Source organism: Aotus nancymaae, unplaced genomic scaffold (assembly GCF_030222135.1).
Source record: "Aotus nancymaae isolate 86718 unplaced genomic scaffold, 86718_ANA_hifiasm-v0.15.2.pri h1tg000108l, whole genome shotgun sequence".
Classification (NCBI taxonomy): domain Eukaryota; kingdom Metazoa; phylum Chordata; class Mammalia; order Primates; family Aotidae; genus Aotus; species Aotus nancymaae.
In genome coordinates this window covers 544,670-558,509 of record NW_026988523.1, presented here as the reverse complement: position 1 = coordinate 558,509, position 13,840 = coordinate 544,670, and the positions used below count along the sequence as shown (strand labels likewise).

Below are 13,840 nucleotides of genomic sequence, written 5' to 3'. Positions count from 1 at the left end.
TTTTTAAGTGAGATTATAGCATGTTTGCTGATAATGCATTAGAACAGAGTGAAACCCTGATGATACAGGAGGGGAAAATTACTGAAGCCATGTTCTTGAGTGGTAAGGGAAGGAAATTTAATATGTAAGTAGACACATTGGTTTTAGATAGTAACACAGAAAATTCATTCATTAAAACAGGAGTAAAGCAGAGGATATGGTAGATGCAGGTAGATGAGTGGTAGGAATATGCAGAAAATCTCTCCCAGTTGCTTCTATTTTCTCAGAGAAATAGAAGGCAAAGGCATCAGCTAGAGCAAGGGTGAGGGAAGAGGTGATGAAATTTGAAGGAAAAAGGTGATGAGAAATAACTGCCTAGGAGATTAGGAAATTAATCAGACTAGAGAAATGAATATCTGCCAAGCAACACTAAAGGTCCCTTGAAGTTGGTGGTGCTAAATATTCAGTAAGATTAGTCAGCTAAATAATCAGTAAGATCATTCCTTTCTAGCTGCATTTAGCTTCATAGGCCTAGCAGGAGAGTACGTGAAGAGTTAGATGTAATCGGGGTTAGTATCTGTCAAGTATGATGGAAAAAAGAGGGCCAATGTAGTTGACAAGCGCATGCAAGGCAATGGAAAACACAGGCCAAGGAATCTGAGTTGGGAAGGAAGAAGGTAAAGGGTAGAGACAAAGGTGGTAAAGGAGGAGACATAAGGCTACAGCATTACTAGTGTGAATGGTGCCCCGGAGTTGTGCAATGAAGTGGCCCTGTAAGCGAGTGTAAAACAGTGGAGGCATAAATGAATTGCATATCCCAGTAGAGACTAAATAATTGTTGGCACCGGGGTACTAGAAGATGGTGGTAGTCTGAGAGGGGAATGTTTGAAATCAAGATTATGAAGGAGGTACCATTGGATCCCGGATATGATTGTTTGGTAGAAGACAAGATTATTGAAGGAGAGGAAATCAAAGAACTGAGAAGTTAGGCAGCTGGAAGGATTACGTGTAGGGAAATTGAAATAAATAAGTCTGATGTGAAAACCAGTTTTCTGGATCAGTGTTGCTCTAAGAACAAGAGGAACCAACTCAGGAGTCTACTGACTCCAAAAGGGCCATCAGGTACTACATCCTGGAAGGCAGGAAATTCAAAGCCTAGGAGTTCTGGGGAGACTGTATAAAGAAGTCTGGAAGCCACAATCAAGGACAACTACTTCAAGTTTAGGCCCATGACAAATGAAGAAGAAAAAGATGTCACCGTTTGAAAGGGGTAATAGAAAAGCAGTGTCCTTAGAGGAGTGTCAGTTTTAGTTAGAACCAAGAAGGTAAATAGATTTTCCCCCAAAGATGATAAAGATATCTGAAATTTTGCTGATAACTAAGGCTGAGAAAACCCACAGGAAGGTTTCTCAGCAGTTGGGAAGGGCTGGGAAATAGGATCAGCCAAATAAGATGAGTCTGGGAGATGAGAAAGAATCTGAGTCCCTAGGCTTCCCGTAGTAACTGATGTAAACAGTGAAAAAGCATACTGTTGAGATTAATTCTGATGATGTCCACAAGATGGTGGTGATGAGGCTAAGGCAGGGTTTCTCAACCTGGGCACTAATGATATTTTAGGCTGAAAATGCTTTGCTGTGGAAAGCTGTCCTGTACATACAGAATGTTTAATAGCATTACTGGTCTTTATCCACTAAATGCCAGGGGCATCCCCTCCCTAGATGTGACAACCAAAAATGTCCCAGGCATTGTCAGATGTCCCATGAAGGACACAAAATGGAGTTGAGAACCACTGGGCAAAAGGTTAAAAGGGAGAACACAGAGGGTCTTGCCCAGAATATATATGGAGAGCTCTGGAGTCCTTCTGTTTTTATTTTTAAATTATCATACAGTAAAAAGGTTATTTTTTGTATGCACATCTATGAAGTTTAACCTATGTACAGAGTTGTGTATACACCACAATCAGGATACAGAGCCATTCTATTACCTCAAAAACCTCCCTCATGCTCAACTCCTTTACAGACACCCTGTCCCCACCCCTAACCCCTGGGAACCACTAACCTGTTCTTCATTGTTACAGTTTTGTCTTCGAAAAATGTCATATGAATGGAATCATACAGTATATTATAAAGTATATAATTTTGGAGACTGCTTCTTTTGTTCAGCATAATTAACTAGGATGAATCTAGTTCTATGTGTCAGTAGTTCATTCCATTTCGTGAGTTTCCTTTTCACCAAATGTTTAACTATTTTAAAATATCAATATTATTTATTATCTATTAAGTTCTAAGGCATGGAGGCCTTGGCACTGTTATATATTGCTGCATTTAGTCCTAATAAATACTAGCCCCTATTATTGTTCTTGTTTAATACATAAAAAATTAGTACAGAAAGTTCAAGTATCTTGCAAAAAAACACAAAGCTTGTATGTAGCAGAACCTAAAATAACATTCAGGAATTTTGACCCTAGAGCCCATACTCTTAAGTGCTATGCACTTATTGGTGTAGAGGCCTACTAATAAGTAAACAGCAGGGAGGGAAGGAAGGTGGTAGAGAAATTAGATAGCTTTTAATTAAATCCTAAATCAGGTCTTCAACATTTTTGAAGTAGATGTTTAGAATATTTATATGACCTACATTCAGATATTTAATTTTTGGAATAAATCTTTGGAAATGTTTTACATAAAGACTAAATACTGGTTTTAACTTTCTTAAAACTTTGTTAAATTAGTAGGAAATATACCAGAAAAAAAAGAATTTTATGCAAGACACAACTGGGTTAGGGACTGTTTGACATTCCATGAAGGACTTCAAAATAACATTTAAGGGGAAGGAAAGAACCAAACACAGCCTTGATCTTTTGCTGCTGTTGGCCAGAATCACATTGAGTAGAACAGCTAGAGAGACCAGTAGCTCTTAGAAGTCAGTTCCTTACCTGGTAACGCCCTGCATCCAGTACAACCATTTTGGGTGTCACGGTATTGCTGGCCTGATAATCTTGTAGTGGTACATGAGCCTCTGTGAGCTGGATTCCAAAGAGAGTACCCAGAGAATTACTGATGCAGTACCTTTAAAAGAAAGAAAAATCTCACTGTCAGAATCTAATTTAATTCATTCTAAAAGTATTTGTATTTTAAAATCCCTAACAACAAGAAAGCATCTGAGATACTGTTATAAACTGGGAAAAAATAAATTTGGAGATTCAGAGAACTCATCTAAATAAACAGCAATACACATAATACAACAGGTTATTACTGGTAAGCAACCTTCAGATTACCAGATAAAATTTTAATTTTATTTTAAAGGTATGGGAATGAAGGTAAAGATCACTACGATTCCCAAATATTTAAGGCAAGGAGAGGGCAGCAGCAGAAATAAGACTACAACCATAAATCATAATTTATCCTCTGAATCAATATCACCTGCTGGGCTACCAGAGCACCCAGATATCTGGGGCTCCAGGTACTTTCACTACAAAACGAGAACAAAGGTCTACGTGTTAGAGCACCCCAACAAGGAAGCACGAAGTGGTTCTGAAGGTTCGCCCATATTGCTCAGGACAGGTGACGTGAACAGAAAATAAAAGTAGTATGATGTACAAAACCACATTCATTTTTATTTTTTTTATTGGTACGTAGTAGGTATATATATTTATGGGGTACGTAAGAAGTTTTGATACAAGCATGCAATATGTAGTAATCACATCATGGAAGATGGTATATTTGTCCCTTCAAGTATTTATCCTTTGTATTATAAACAATCCAATGATACTCTTTTAGTTATTTTCAAATGTACAATTAAATTATTATTGACCATTGTCACTCTACAGGCCTTATTCAGTCATTCAAACTATTTTTTTGTACCAATTAACAATCCCCACTTTCCCCTCACCCCTCTAGTACCCTTCCAGCCTCTAGTAATCATCCTTCTACTCTCTATCTCCATGAATTTAATTGTTTTGATTTTTAGATTCCACAAATAAATGAGAACATGTGACATTTATCTTCCTGTGGCCTGGCTTATTTCACTTAACATAATGACCTCTAGTTCCATCTATGTTGTTGCAAATGACTGAATCTCTTTCTTTTTTATGGCTGAATAGTACTCTATTATGCACAAGTACCACATTTTCCTTATCCATTCATCTGCTGATGGATACTTAGGTTGCTTCCAAATCTTGGCTATTGTGAACAATGCTGCAACAAACATGGGAGTGTAGATATTTTTTCGATATATTTCCTTTCTTTAGGGGATATACCCAGCAGTGGAAGTGCTGGATCATATGGTAGCTCTATTTTTAGTTTTCTGGAGAATCTCCAAACTGTTCCCCATAGTGGTTGTATTAACTTACATCCCACCAGCAGTGTATGAGGGTTCCCTTTTCTCCAAATCCTCACCAGCATCTGTTATTGCATATCCTTTAGATATAAGCCATTTCAAACCAGCGTGAGATAATATCCTACTGTAGTTTTGATTTGACCACCTTTGTTTTAAAAGAGCATTGTGGAAACAGATTTACCCCGGCTGCCAAAGCAACAGCAAGCAAAACAGCACAAAATAATTTAATCAGAATACAGTATCATGAAGAAACTCCTTTCCCCAACTTACGCAATCTTCTTGCAAACAGCTAAAGCACAGAAGAGAATATCATTTTCTTCATGCCACTTGCACCTGTACAAAAAAAAATGGACTTTAATATCCTAACTGAAGTGGCACTGCTTAAAGGTTTTTACATGCCAGATTCCTATCTGAAATCATTAAAAAAATGAGCTTACTCAAAGATTAAAACTTCAAATTTAACATAAAGATTTTTAAAAAACAGATTTTAATGCTACCTTCTCTGATAAAAATTCATGACACTACTACTTAATAAAAATTCATAACCATACAGTCAAATTTTATCTTGAAATAAAATGAGTTCTTCTGGCACACTGGTGACACGCAGTCATTCAACAAACATTTATTCAATGTACACTATTTGCCAGGCCTTGTAGTAAACACTAGTAATACAGCATTGGAAAAATAGAAATTATTGTCCATATGAAACTTACTTTCTAGTCGGAAAGACAGATCAAGAAAGATATACAAGCATAATACATAGTAAATTAGAAAACTGAGAAAGTTCTAAGGAGAAAAAAGAAAATGACATAAAATATTAGGGAGGGGTAACATTTTAAATAAACTATCAATCAATGAAACGCATCACTGAGAAGGTGGTGTTTCAACGGAGATCTCAGGAGGTGATGTTGGTGAGAAAATGACCGAAATAATCTGTATAAATCAATACAAGGTCACAAGCGCTGACACAGCACACTTTCATGACAAAAGATGCTATAAACTTGTGTATATATCTTTCCAATAAGTACAGTCTATTAAGACTCAGAGCAGCTCTACTTGCACAATACAAAGCTTACCTAAACTCAGCAAAAAGACTTCGTTTAAAATTACAAACATACTAAACAGTGTAAGTGTAAAAAGTCCATTATTTCAACTGCACGAAAGTTATTTCATGCATGGACGAATGGAAGACTACTTAAAAATAATGAATTTCCCACTGTTTTTCCAAAGAAAAGTGATCCAATAAATGCAGTGGTTCACAAAACTGTTAACGTGAAGACGTAGGTTAAAACAAAAGCTAAGTTATATATACATACTATGTACCAACAAAAATTAAAACTTAAGAAAACAAAAAACCCTAAACTGGCTGGGCATGGTGGCTCATGCCTGTAATCCCCAGCACTTTGGGAGGCCAAGGCGGGTGGATCACTTGAGGTTAGGAGTTCACGACCAGCCTGGCCAGCATGGTGAAACTCCGTCTCTACTAAAAATATAAAAATTAGCCAGGTGTGGTGGTGCATGCCTGTAATCCCAGCTACTTGAGAGGCTGAAGCAGGAGAACCACTTAAACCAGAGAGGTGGAGGCTGCAGTGAGCCAAGATCAAGTCATTGCACTCCAGTCTGGGAGACAAAGTGAGACTTAGTCTCAAACCACCACCACTACCACAAACAACAACAACCCTAAGCCTAAGCTTTTAGACAACCACACAGAATTCTCATGTAATTTTTACTTCCCAGCTAGTTTTGTTCCTCATCCACAACTTAATAAACCCTAAGAGTTTAACCGTTATGTCATATATACACTTTCCATTGGAGATCAGATTTGAAATGAAGAAAACTGAAAAACTAGTAATATACTCCAGGATTAAAACAAACAAACAAAACAAACCTTATAAAAATCTGATCCCAGAAGAAAAAAGCCTCCAAATCTATGGTTCTGCCATTAAAAATGAGAACAATGTCATTTTTATACTTATACGTCTTAATCCTCTTCCTCAAAATTATTCCACCAATCTCCCTAAAAATATGAGCTTATTTTCTAGTAAAGGAAGGTTCATTGTACAAATGTGTCAAAAATCAGAACAGCTTTGTATACTTCGTTAAGCTAAACTCACAGCCTCCTCCCAAGACTGCAAGATAATCTTCCTCACTCAAATGATGTGCAGCACAAATACCTTACACTCTTTCCCTCTTTATCTCAAAAGGTCCCTATGACCTCCTTTTCTATTTCAGCATTAAGGTTCTTCTTTTCAAGGATAACCTTGCCTTCACCTGCTCTTATGGACCATTGTCATCCTATAGTTACATATATGCTGCAGTCAAACTGATTTACTGGTTTTTTTTAAACAGTCTCTTGGCTTTCATTTCTGTTTTTCATTTTGTTTTGTTTTGTTTTGAGACAGAGTCTCACTCTGCTGCCCAGGCTGGAGTGCAGTGATGTGATCTTGGCTCACTGCAACCTCCACCTCCTGGGTTCAAGCAATTCTCCTGCCTCAGCCTCCTGAGCAGCTGATTTATAAATGCATGCCACCATGCCTGGCTAATTTTTGTATTTTTAGTAGAGACAAAGGTTTTACCATGTTGGCCAGGCTGGCCTTGAACTGCTGACCTCAAGTGATCCACCCACCTTGGCCTCCATAGTGCTGGGACTACAGGCATGAGCCACCGTGCCCAGCTGGCTTTCATTTCTCTGAGTCACTATTTAGGCCATTTTTTAATTGGAAAGGTCCCCGCTTCAACCCAAATCTCTGCTCTAAGAAATTCTATCTTCACAGAAGAAACAAATAAAACACTTATTCCATATAGTATTTAGTAGTTTTTAAAACCCTCACAACACTTAAGTGACATCTTCCACATCTGATTTTTCATATTTTTTGAAACTCTTTTGAAATTCTACCAGAATTTACGAGACATGACTAGTGTTTTCACACTAGAGTCTTATTGAGCAGGAGATTCTGAGGCCAAGGACAATTGTGTCACTCTTTCCCACATTTCCCAAAGAAATTTTCCCATACAAGTGCCTTACGTACAAGAGCAGCTCAAATCCTGCTAAATAGCAAAAGCTCATTAAATTGGACTAAGAAAAACTATTCTAAAGTGATAAAGTATACAACTGTATCTCTTTTTTGAGGTAAAGTTTTGCTCTGTTGCCCAGACTGGAGTGCAATGGCGCCATCTTGGTCCACTACAACCTCTGCCTCCTGGGTTCAAGCGATTCTCCTGCCTCAGCCTTCTGAGTAGCTGGGATTACAGGCATATGCCACCACACCCGGCTAATTTTGTATTTTCAGTAGAGACGGGGTTTCTCCATATTGGTCAGGCTGGTCTCGAACTCCTGACCTCAGGTGATCTGCCTGTGTTGGCCTCCTTAAAGTGCTGGGATTACAGGCAAAACTGCATCTCTTGATACTACTATTGCTGGGGGTTCTGGTTCAAGATGGTGAATTAAACACATGCACAAATTTATCTCTTCTTGCTCCCAAGACCCTATGAAGATGACAGCCAAAGAATAAAAATGGTATATGTCCACAATAAAGGAAAAACGCAGAAAGAGGCCTCCATAGAAGACAGTTTAACAAATCTGTGGGGAAAAAAATGGTAACTGGTGAAGCTGGACAGAAGTCACAGTCTTCAGTGCTCACAGAAGAGGATACAGCAGAAGGTCTGCCGATCAGAATTCAGGAGAGGCTCTGGACTTATGAACATGTCTCTACTCACAGAGCAGAAAAAGAAGACACAAAGACGAGCTTCTGTAAAAAGAATAGTCTACTTCCCTGACCCCCCATGCAAAAAATTAAACTGTTCTTGGAAAATCAGGCAGCAAGAGTGGATGCTCGTACCCTAAAGCAAAGCCTTTCATATTCTAGCATTTAGGATTTTGCCTCCAACTTAACATCTATCTCTCTTGTCTGCTTTCTTTACAGGAAAGCCTCATCAGTTAACAATCCCCACTGAACAATATGGAACACTTACTCAGCTTTATAGCCTCATTTCTAAATATGAGCGCAATCAAGGATAATCAGACATTCAAGAAAAGCCTGCAACGTGAAAAAGAACAAAATAGGGAGACCACAACTCACAACCCAGAAGAATGAGATAATCCAGGGAACAAAAGCAAACTAACAGCCCTAACAGCTTACAGAAGAGTGTGTAGAAAGGCAGAGTACTTTTAGTGGCAAAGAAGACCAATTACTTCAAGAGGATTTATGAAATTATTACATCCAGAATCCCAGTTTTTCTCATCTCTTCAACCCTCATCAACACTGATGATGGCTATGATGATTTGTGTAAAATAGCAACACTTATAGGCTGAGAGATACTGAGACTTCAAAAAGCCTCTGCCCACATTTTAACTTGTCAGAGCTTGTCAGGGCTTGCACGGAGTCCTCTTCTCTTTCTGCTGTTCGTCAGAGTAATCTCATCTACATGCTGTGAGGTATATTAAGGCAGAAGACTTGTCTTTCTGTATTGTATCTTCAGTGCCCAGCACATAGTGAAAAGAATGCTGACACTACCCAAATCACTTCACTGAGCTCTAGGTCAGGAACACAGGTTGCTTGCCTGCTATCTACAGATGTGATGCCTCACCAGGACCTCAGAACACTGTAACCTTGCTCCTCTCTTCCCCATCTATCCAGTAGTATAAACCAAAAAGCTGGGTGTCATCTTTCATTATATCTTTGCATTTTCTCTCCCTGGGTCCAGTCCATCAGCAAGGTCTACTGACTTTAACCAATCTTAAATCAACCTATTCCTCTCCATCGCTCCACCACCACCCTAGCGCAAGCCATTTCTTGCCTGGATTAGAGAAATCATCTAAAAATCACAGGTTCCATACTTCCCTTTTTGCATCCTTATAATACACCCATTAAAAATTCAGATCTTTTAGATGTAATCTGACACCTCCCTAATTGATAAAATTCTGTCTTATGGCTAAGAAGGCCTTGTGTTGTTTCTGACCCCTAACGGCTTCAACCTCATCTTATGTATTCTTCATTTCACTCATTCCTCCCCAGTCACACTGATTGTCTAACAATTTCTAGCAAACACCAAGCCTTTACCTCAATGCTTTTCTATCCCTCTGTCCAGGGTGCTCTTCTTACCATTTTTTGCATGGCTGCATGTTTCTTCCACTTCGGTTCTCGGTTTTAATGTCACACTCTCAAAGTCTTCTTGACCACTCTATAAAGTGGTCTACTTTTCTACACATTCTCCTCTGTTAGAATGTCCTGTTGATTTTCTTCTCAGCACTTACCACAAGCTAAAATTACCATTTTCTTTATTATGTACTGTATGTTTCCTTCCTACTTAACTGCTAGCTTCTTGAAGGCAGGAACCACATTAATTTTGCTCACCTTTGTACCATCTCCTGGCACAGAGGAGATGCTCAATAAATATTTGTTGATTAAATGAAGGCTGCCATATTTTAGTCAGCAGGTCATAGACAATGAATTAGTCCAAGAACAATTATGATGAGTAGCATCAGGAGACTAAGGAATCTATAAAAGTTACAAATATTCTAGCCTCCAAAATAACATGTTATTAACAGCCTGTTTACTTAAGATTTTAATATTCAGTTTGTCTAACTCTACTCAATTTCACCAATACAAAACCTACCCATTTCTCCTGGAGCTAGAAAAAACATTTATCACAAATTTATTACAGACTTTAAGGTCTTTTAGTAGGCATTTAAGAGCAGTGTTTGGAATAAGTTTCATTTGCTTATATTAACAGATTCTAACAGTTTCTATTGCACATTACAATCCAAACTCCCTTGTAAAATATTATACATTAGAATCTTATTATGTTATGAAGCTCAATAGAAAGTAGATCCATCCTGTCCAAAGAAGTTTAGTAAAGTGCCTAGAGTACTACGTAACAGTTTTACCTTTAACAAAATCCCATGGCATGGACCTCAAATAATGTCTTAAATTAGAGCTACTCTAATCTTGCTGCAGAGAACTTGATACTGTATTTCCTCAATTATAAAACATATTTTCTTCACATTTTAACCAAAATTAGAATGCATTTTACAATTGAAGGTATTCCACAATATCTATTTGACAGTCTAGAAATAGTTGCCATTGCCTAAGGATGTACAAACTTAATTATTAATTTTGATGGTAACCAGACATTTGCAATTCTTCAAAATTTTAGTCAATAAACCATTTAAAGATTATTTGAGGACATATTAGTTTGTCCCTGAGAACTTTCTTTTGACCTCTTCTGAAAAGATCAAGAAAGAACGAGCATCAAAAACTTGCAGAAAAGGTATGCTTAGAAAAAAACCTCAGAGACAATGCTATGGCCGGGTGCGGTGGCTCACGCCTGTAATCCCAACACTTTGGGAGGCCCAGGCAAGCGGATCACAAGGTCAGGAGTTTGAGATCAGCCTGGCCAATATGGTGAAACCCCATCTCTACTAAAAATACAATAATTAGCCAGGTGTGGTGTCGGGTGCCTGTAGTCCCAGCTACTTGGGAGGCTGAGGCTGGAGAATTGCTTGAACCCAGGAGGCAGAGGTTACAGTGAGCTGAGACTGTGCCACTGCACTCCAGATTGGGCGACAGAGCAAGACTTCTTTTTAAAAGAAAAAAGAAATGCTGTATCGCCAACACTCTTAATGGCACAGAGGACAATAATGCATAAAAACATGGACAATGAATGACCCAATGTGAAATTTTACAAATACTTCAGCCTGTAGCTGAGGTAATGGTACATATATCCAAAATCCTAACACATCATCCATAAGCTTTACAGATTAACAAGAACAACAACAACAAATGTGGGGAAAACAAAATCTACACTTGCAGCATAACTAGAAGAATGCTAAAACACCCAGTTATCTATAAACAGAAAAATGAAAACTTTAATTTTCAGTGGAGCAATTTTTCAATTTCCTACCCCAACCTTTATATAGAGTAGAGCCCAGAAAAAACTGTGAGGAAGAAAGAAAACGGAGAGCTTAAGATTAAATTAAAATCATTCTTACAATGAGGAAGCCCATTCTTCACGTAAATATTCAAATAGTCCTAGTAGATCAGAGCATTGACTATAGGAAAGTGACTGTGCTAAGTGAAAGAGGAAGAGGGAAGGGCCCTTTAAAAAATTAGGTGGAGGAAAAAAAAGCAAAGGGGGAAATTTAAGAGCATTCAGGAAAAAAATCTGAAGAACCTATAACCACACTCCTACCATCCCAAAAACATTCATTAAAGAACCTGTACTTTGTCACACTGACAGAGAGGAAGGTTCTTGGAACAAAGACTCTCAATCAAATCTCACCCCAAATTATCAGCCTTGTCCAAGAAATACAAAGGAGCAATATATCTTTATCTACAAAAAGCTGTTATAGGAAGAAAACAAGCTATTATAAAAAGAAAATAGCCAGGCATGATGGCTTACACCTGTAATCCCAGCACTTTGGGAGGCTGAGGCAGGAAGATCGCTTGAGGCCAGAAGTTTTACAACAGCCTGGGCAACATAACAAGACCCTGTCTCTACAAAAAATGAAAAATAACTAGGTAGGCATGGTAACACATGCCTGTAGTTCCAGCTACTCAGGAGACTGAGGCAGGAGGATTGCTTGACCCTAGGAGTTCTAGGCTGCAGTGAGCTATGAGATTATATCACTGCAATTCAGCTGGAGTGACAGCAAGATTCTTTAAAAAAAAAAAAAAGAAAAAGAAAACAGAAAATGAGAATCAAAACACTTTAGCTGATAACTTCTCCTACCCAAGCCCCCCAAAAAATATGAAGGAGAGGAAAAGCATAACATTACTGTATTAGTCCATTCTCACACTGCTATGAAGAAATATTCAAGACCGGGTAATTTATAAAGGAAAGAGGTTTAACTGACTCATAGTTTTGCATTGCTGGAGAGGCCTCAGGAAATTTACAATCATGGGAAAGGCAAAGGAGAAGCAGCTACCGTCTTCACAAGGCGGCATGATGGAGTAAATGCAAGCAGAAGAAATGCCAGATGTTTATTAAATCCGTCAGATCTCATGAGAAGAGCAAGAAGGAACCACCCCCATGGTCCATTTACCTCCACCTGGTCTTATCGTTGACATGTCGGGGTTATGGGGAAGACAATTCGAGGTGAGATTTGGGTGGAGACACAGAGCCAAACCACATGAGATTTGGGTGGGGACACAGAGCCAAACCATATCAATTACCATTCCATGTTAAATTAAATATTCTCAGACAGGATGTGAGAATATGGAACACACCCTGAAGGAGAAACTTTGAAACTAGAAACCGAAATAAATAAAAAAAGAAAAAGAAATGAGTTAACTCAGGAAAGAGAGGGGAAAAGAAAGAAAAAAAATTACAGAAAAGAACTAAATTACCAACTGCCCAAGGCTGAACAGATTCATTTGTAAAGTTAATAAGAGAAATTGAAGAAAGCAGAAACTATTATAAGAATAAAAAAAGTAAAAAGGGTCAGAAAAAGTGATTAAAATGAAAGGCAAAAAAGATGAAACATATATATATATATATATATAGGACTCCTTTTAAGAAGAAACATTAAACAGTGGATCAAAACTAATATTAAACCGTGATCTAAAACAAATCTCCAGAAATAGAACCTGATTCTGCATATTGTAAGGGCTCACCAAATGTCTCAGTAAATGGACCTGCATATAAACTCTGAAGAACAACCTAGTGAAAGTATTAGACTTTGAAAAAAGATTAAGGTCTCCAGGCAAAATAACTCCAGTCAAAAAGACCAGATAACTGAGGTCAAGAGAATTAACAGATCAAATTTCACAAAAGGAACACACAAAGCCATAAAATGAAGTTGCATTTTCTAGAAATTCAAGGAAATACTGTGTAAACCATTAGCAAAAGTTTTAAACAATACAATCAATGTGGATCATGTATGTGTGTGTATATGTCTCTCAAATGCTATATCCTGAAAAGAAAGCATATTCTCACATGACAAGAGAACAGTCACAAAAACTGATTATATGTTAAGTCAGCAAAAAACAAACCCCAAACACCAGTAACTTCCATCAAGTAAAAATATTACAAACATTTTCTGATCACAATGTAAAAACACTGGAATTTACTAAAAGAAAAACAAAACACAGAAAGTCCTTCTTGCCTGGACATTTAAAAGCCCTGTATTTAAAGAGATAGTGGTTGAGAGTTAAAATGATAGAATTTGTTTAAAATGGCAATGAAAATATTGCATGCAAAAAATCTACGTAATTCACTGAAAACAATGATTAAGAGAAAATTCACTCTACTGAATACATCAAAAAAATCAGGCAAAAGATAAATGAATTACATTTCCAGCCCCAAAATCTAGAAAAAGAACCACAACATACAAAGAGAATAGCAAAAATTAATTAGGAAGAGAACAGAAACACGGGTCTAATAAATTAAAATCCTACTGCTCTCAAAATTAAAAGACAACACACTTGCTTACAAAACAATGAGAGCATAAATACACAATGACAAGATAACCACTGAAACAGAAGAAATTTAAAAAATTTTAAGAGACCACACTTCTTTGCAGACC

At 37.6% G+C, this 13,840-nt stretch overlaps 1 protein-coding gene across 4 annotated transcripts in view; it reads right to left on the bottom strand.

Moving 5' to 3' along the window:
- Positions 1-13,840, bottom strand: part of MAEL (maelstrom spermatogenic transposon silencer) — an 86,725-nt gene that overhangs the window by 39,617 nt on the left and 33,268 nt on the right. For all 4 annotated transcript variants that reach the window (XM_012444570.2, XM_012444571.2, XM_012444569.1 and 1 more), the window contains 2 exons: positions 4,585-4,647; positions 2,912-3,044 (listed from right to left, as the gene is read on the bottom strand). In XM_012444570.2, coding sequence (XP_012299993.1) covers positions 2,912-3,044; positions 4,585-4,647 — 196 coding nt within the window. The remainder of the gene's footprint in view (positions 1-2,911; positions 3,045-4,584; positions 4,648-13,840) is intronic.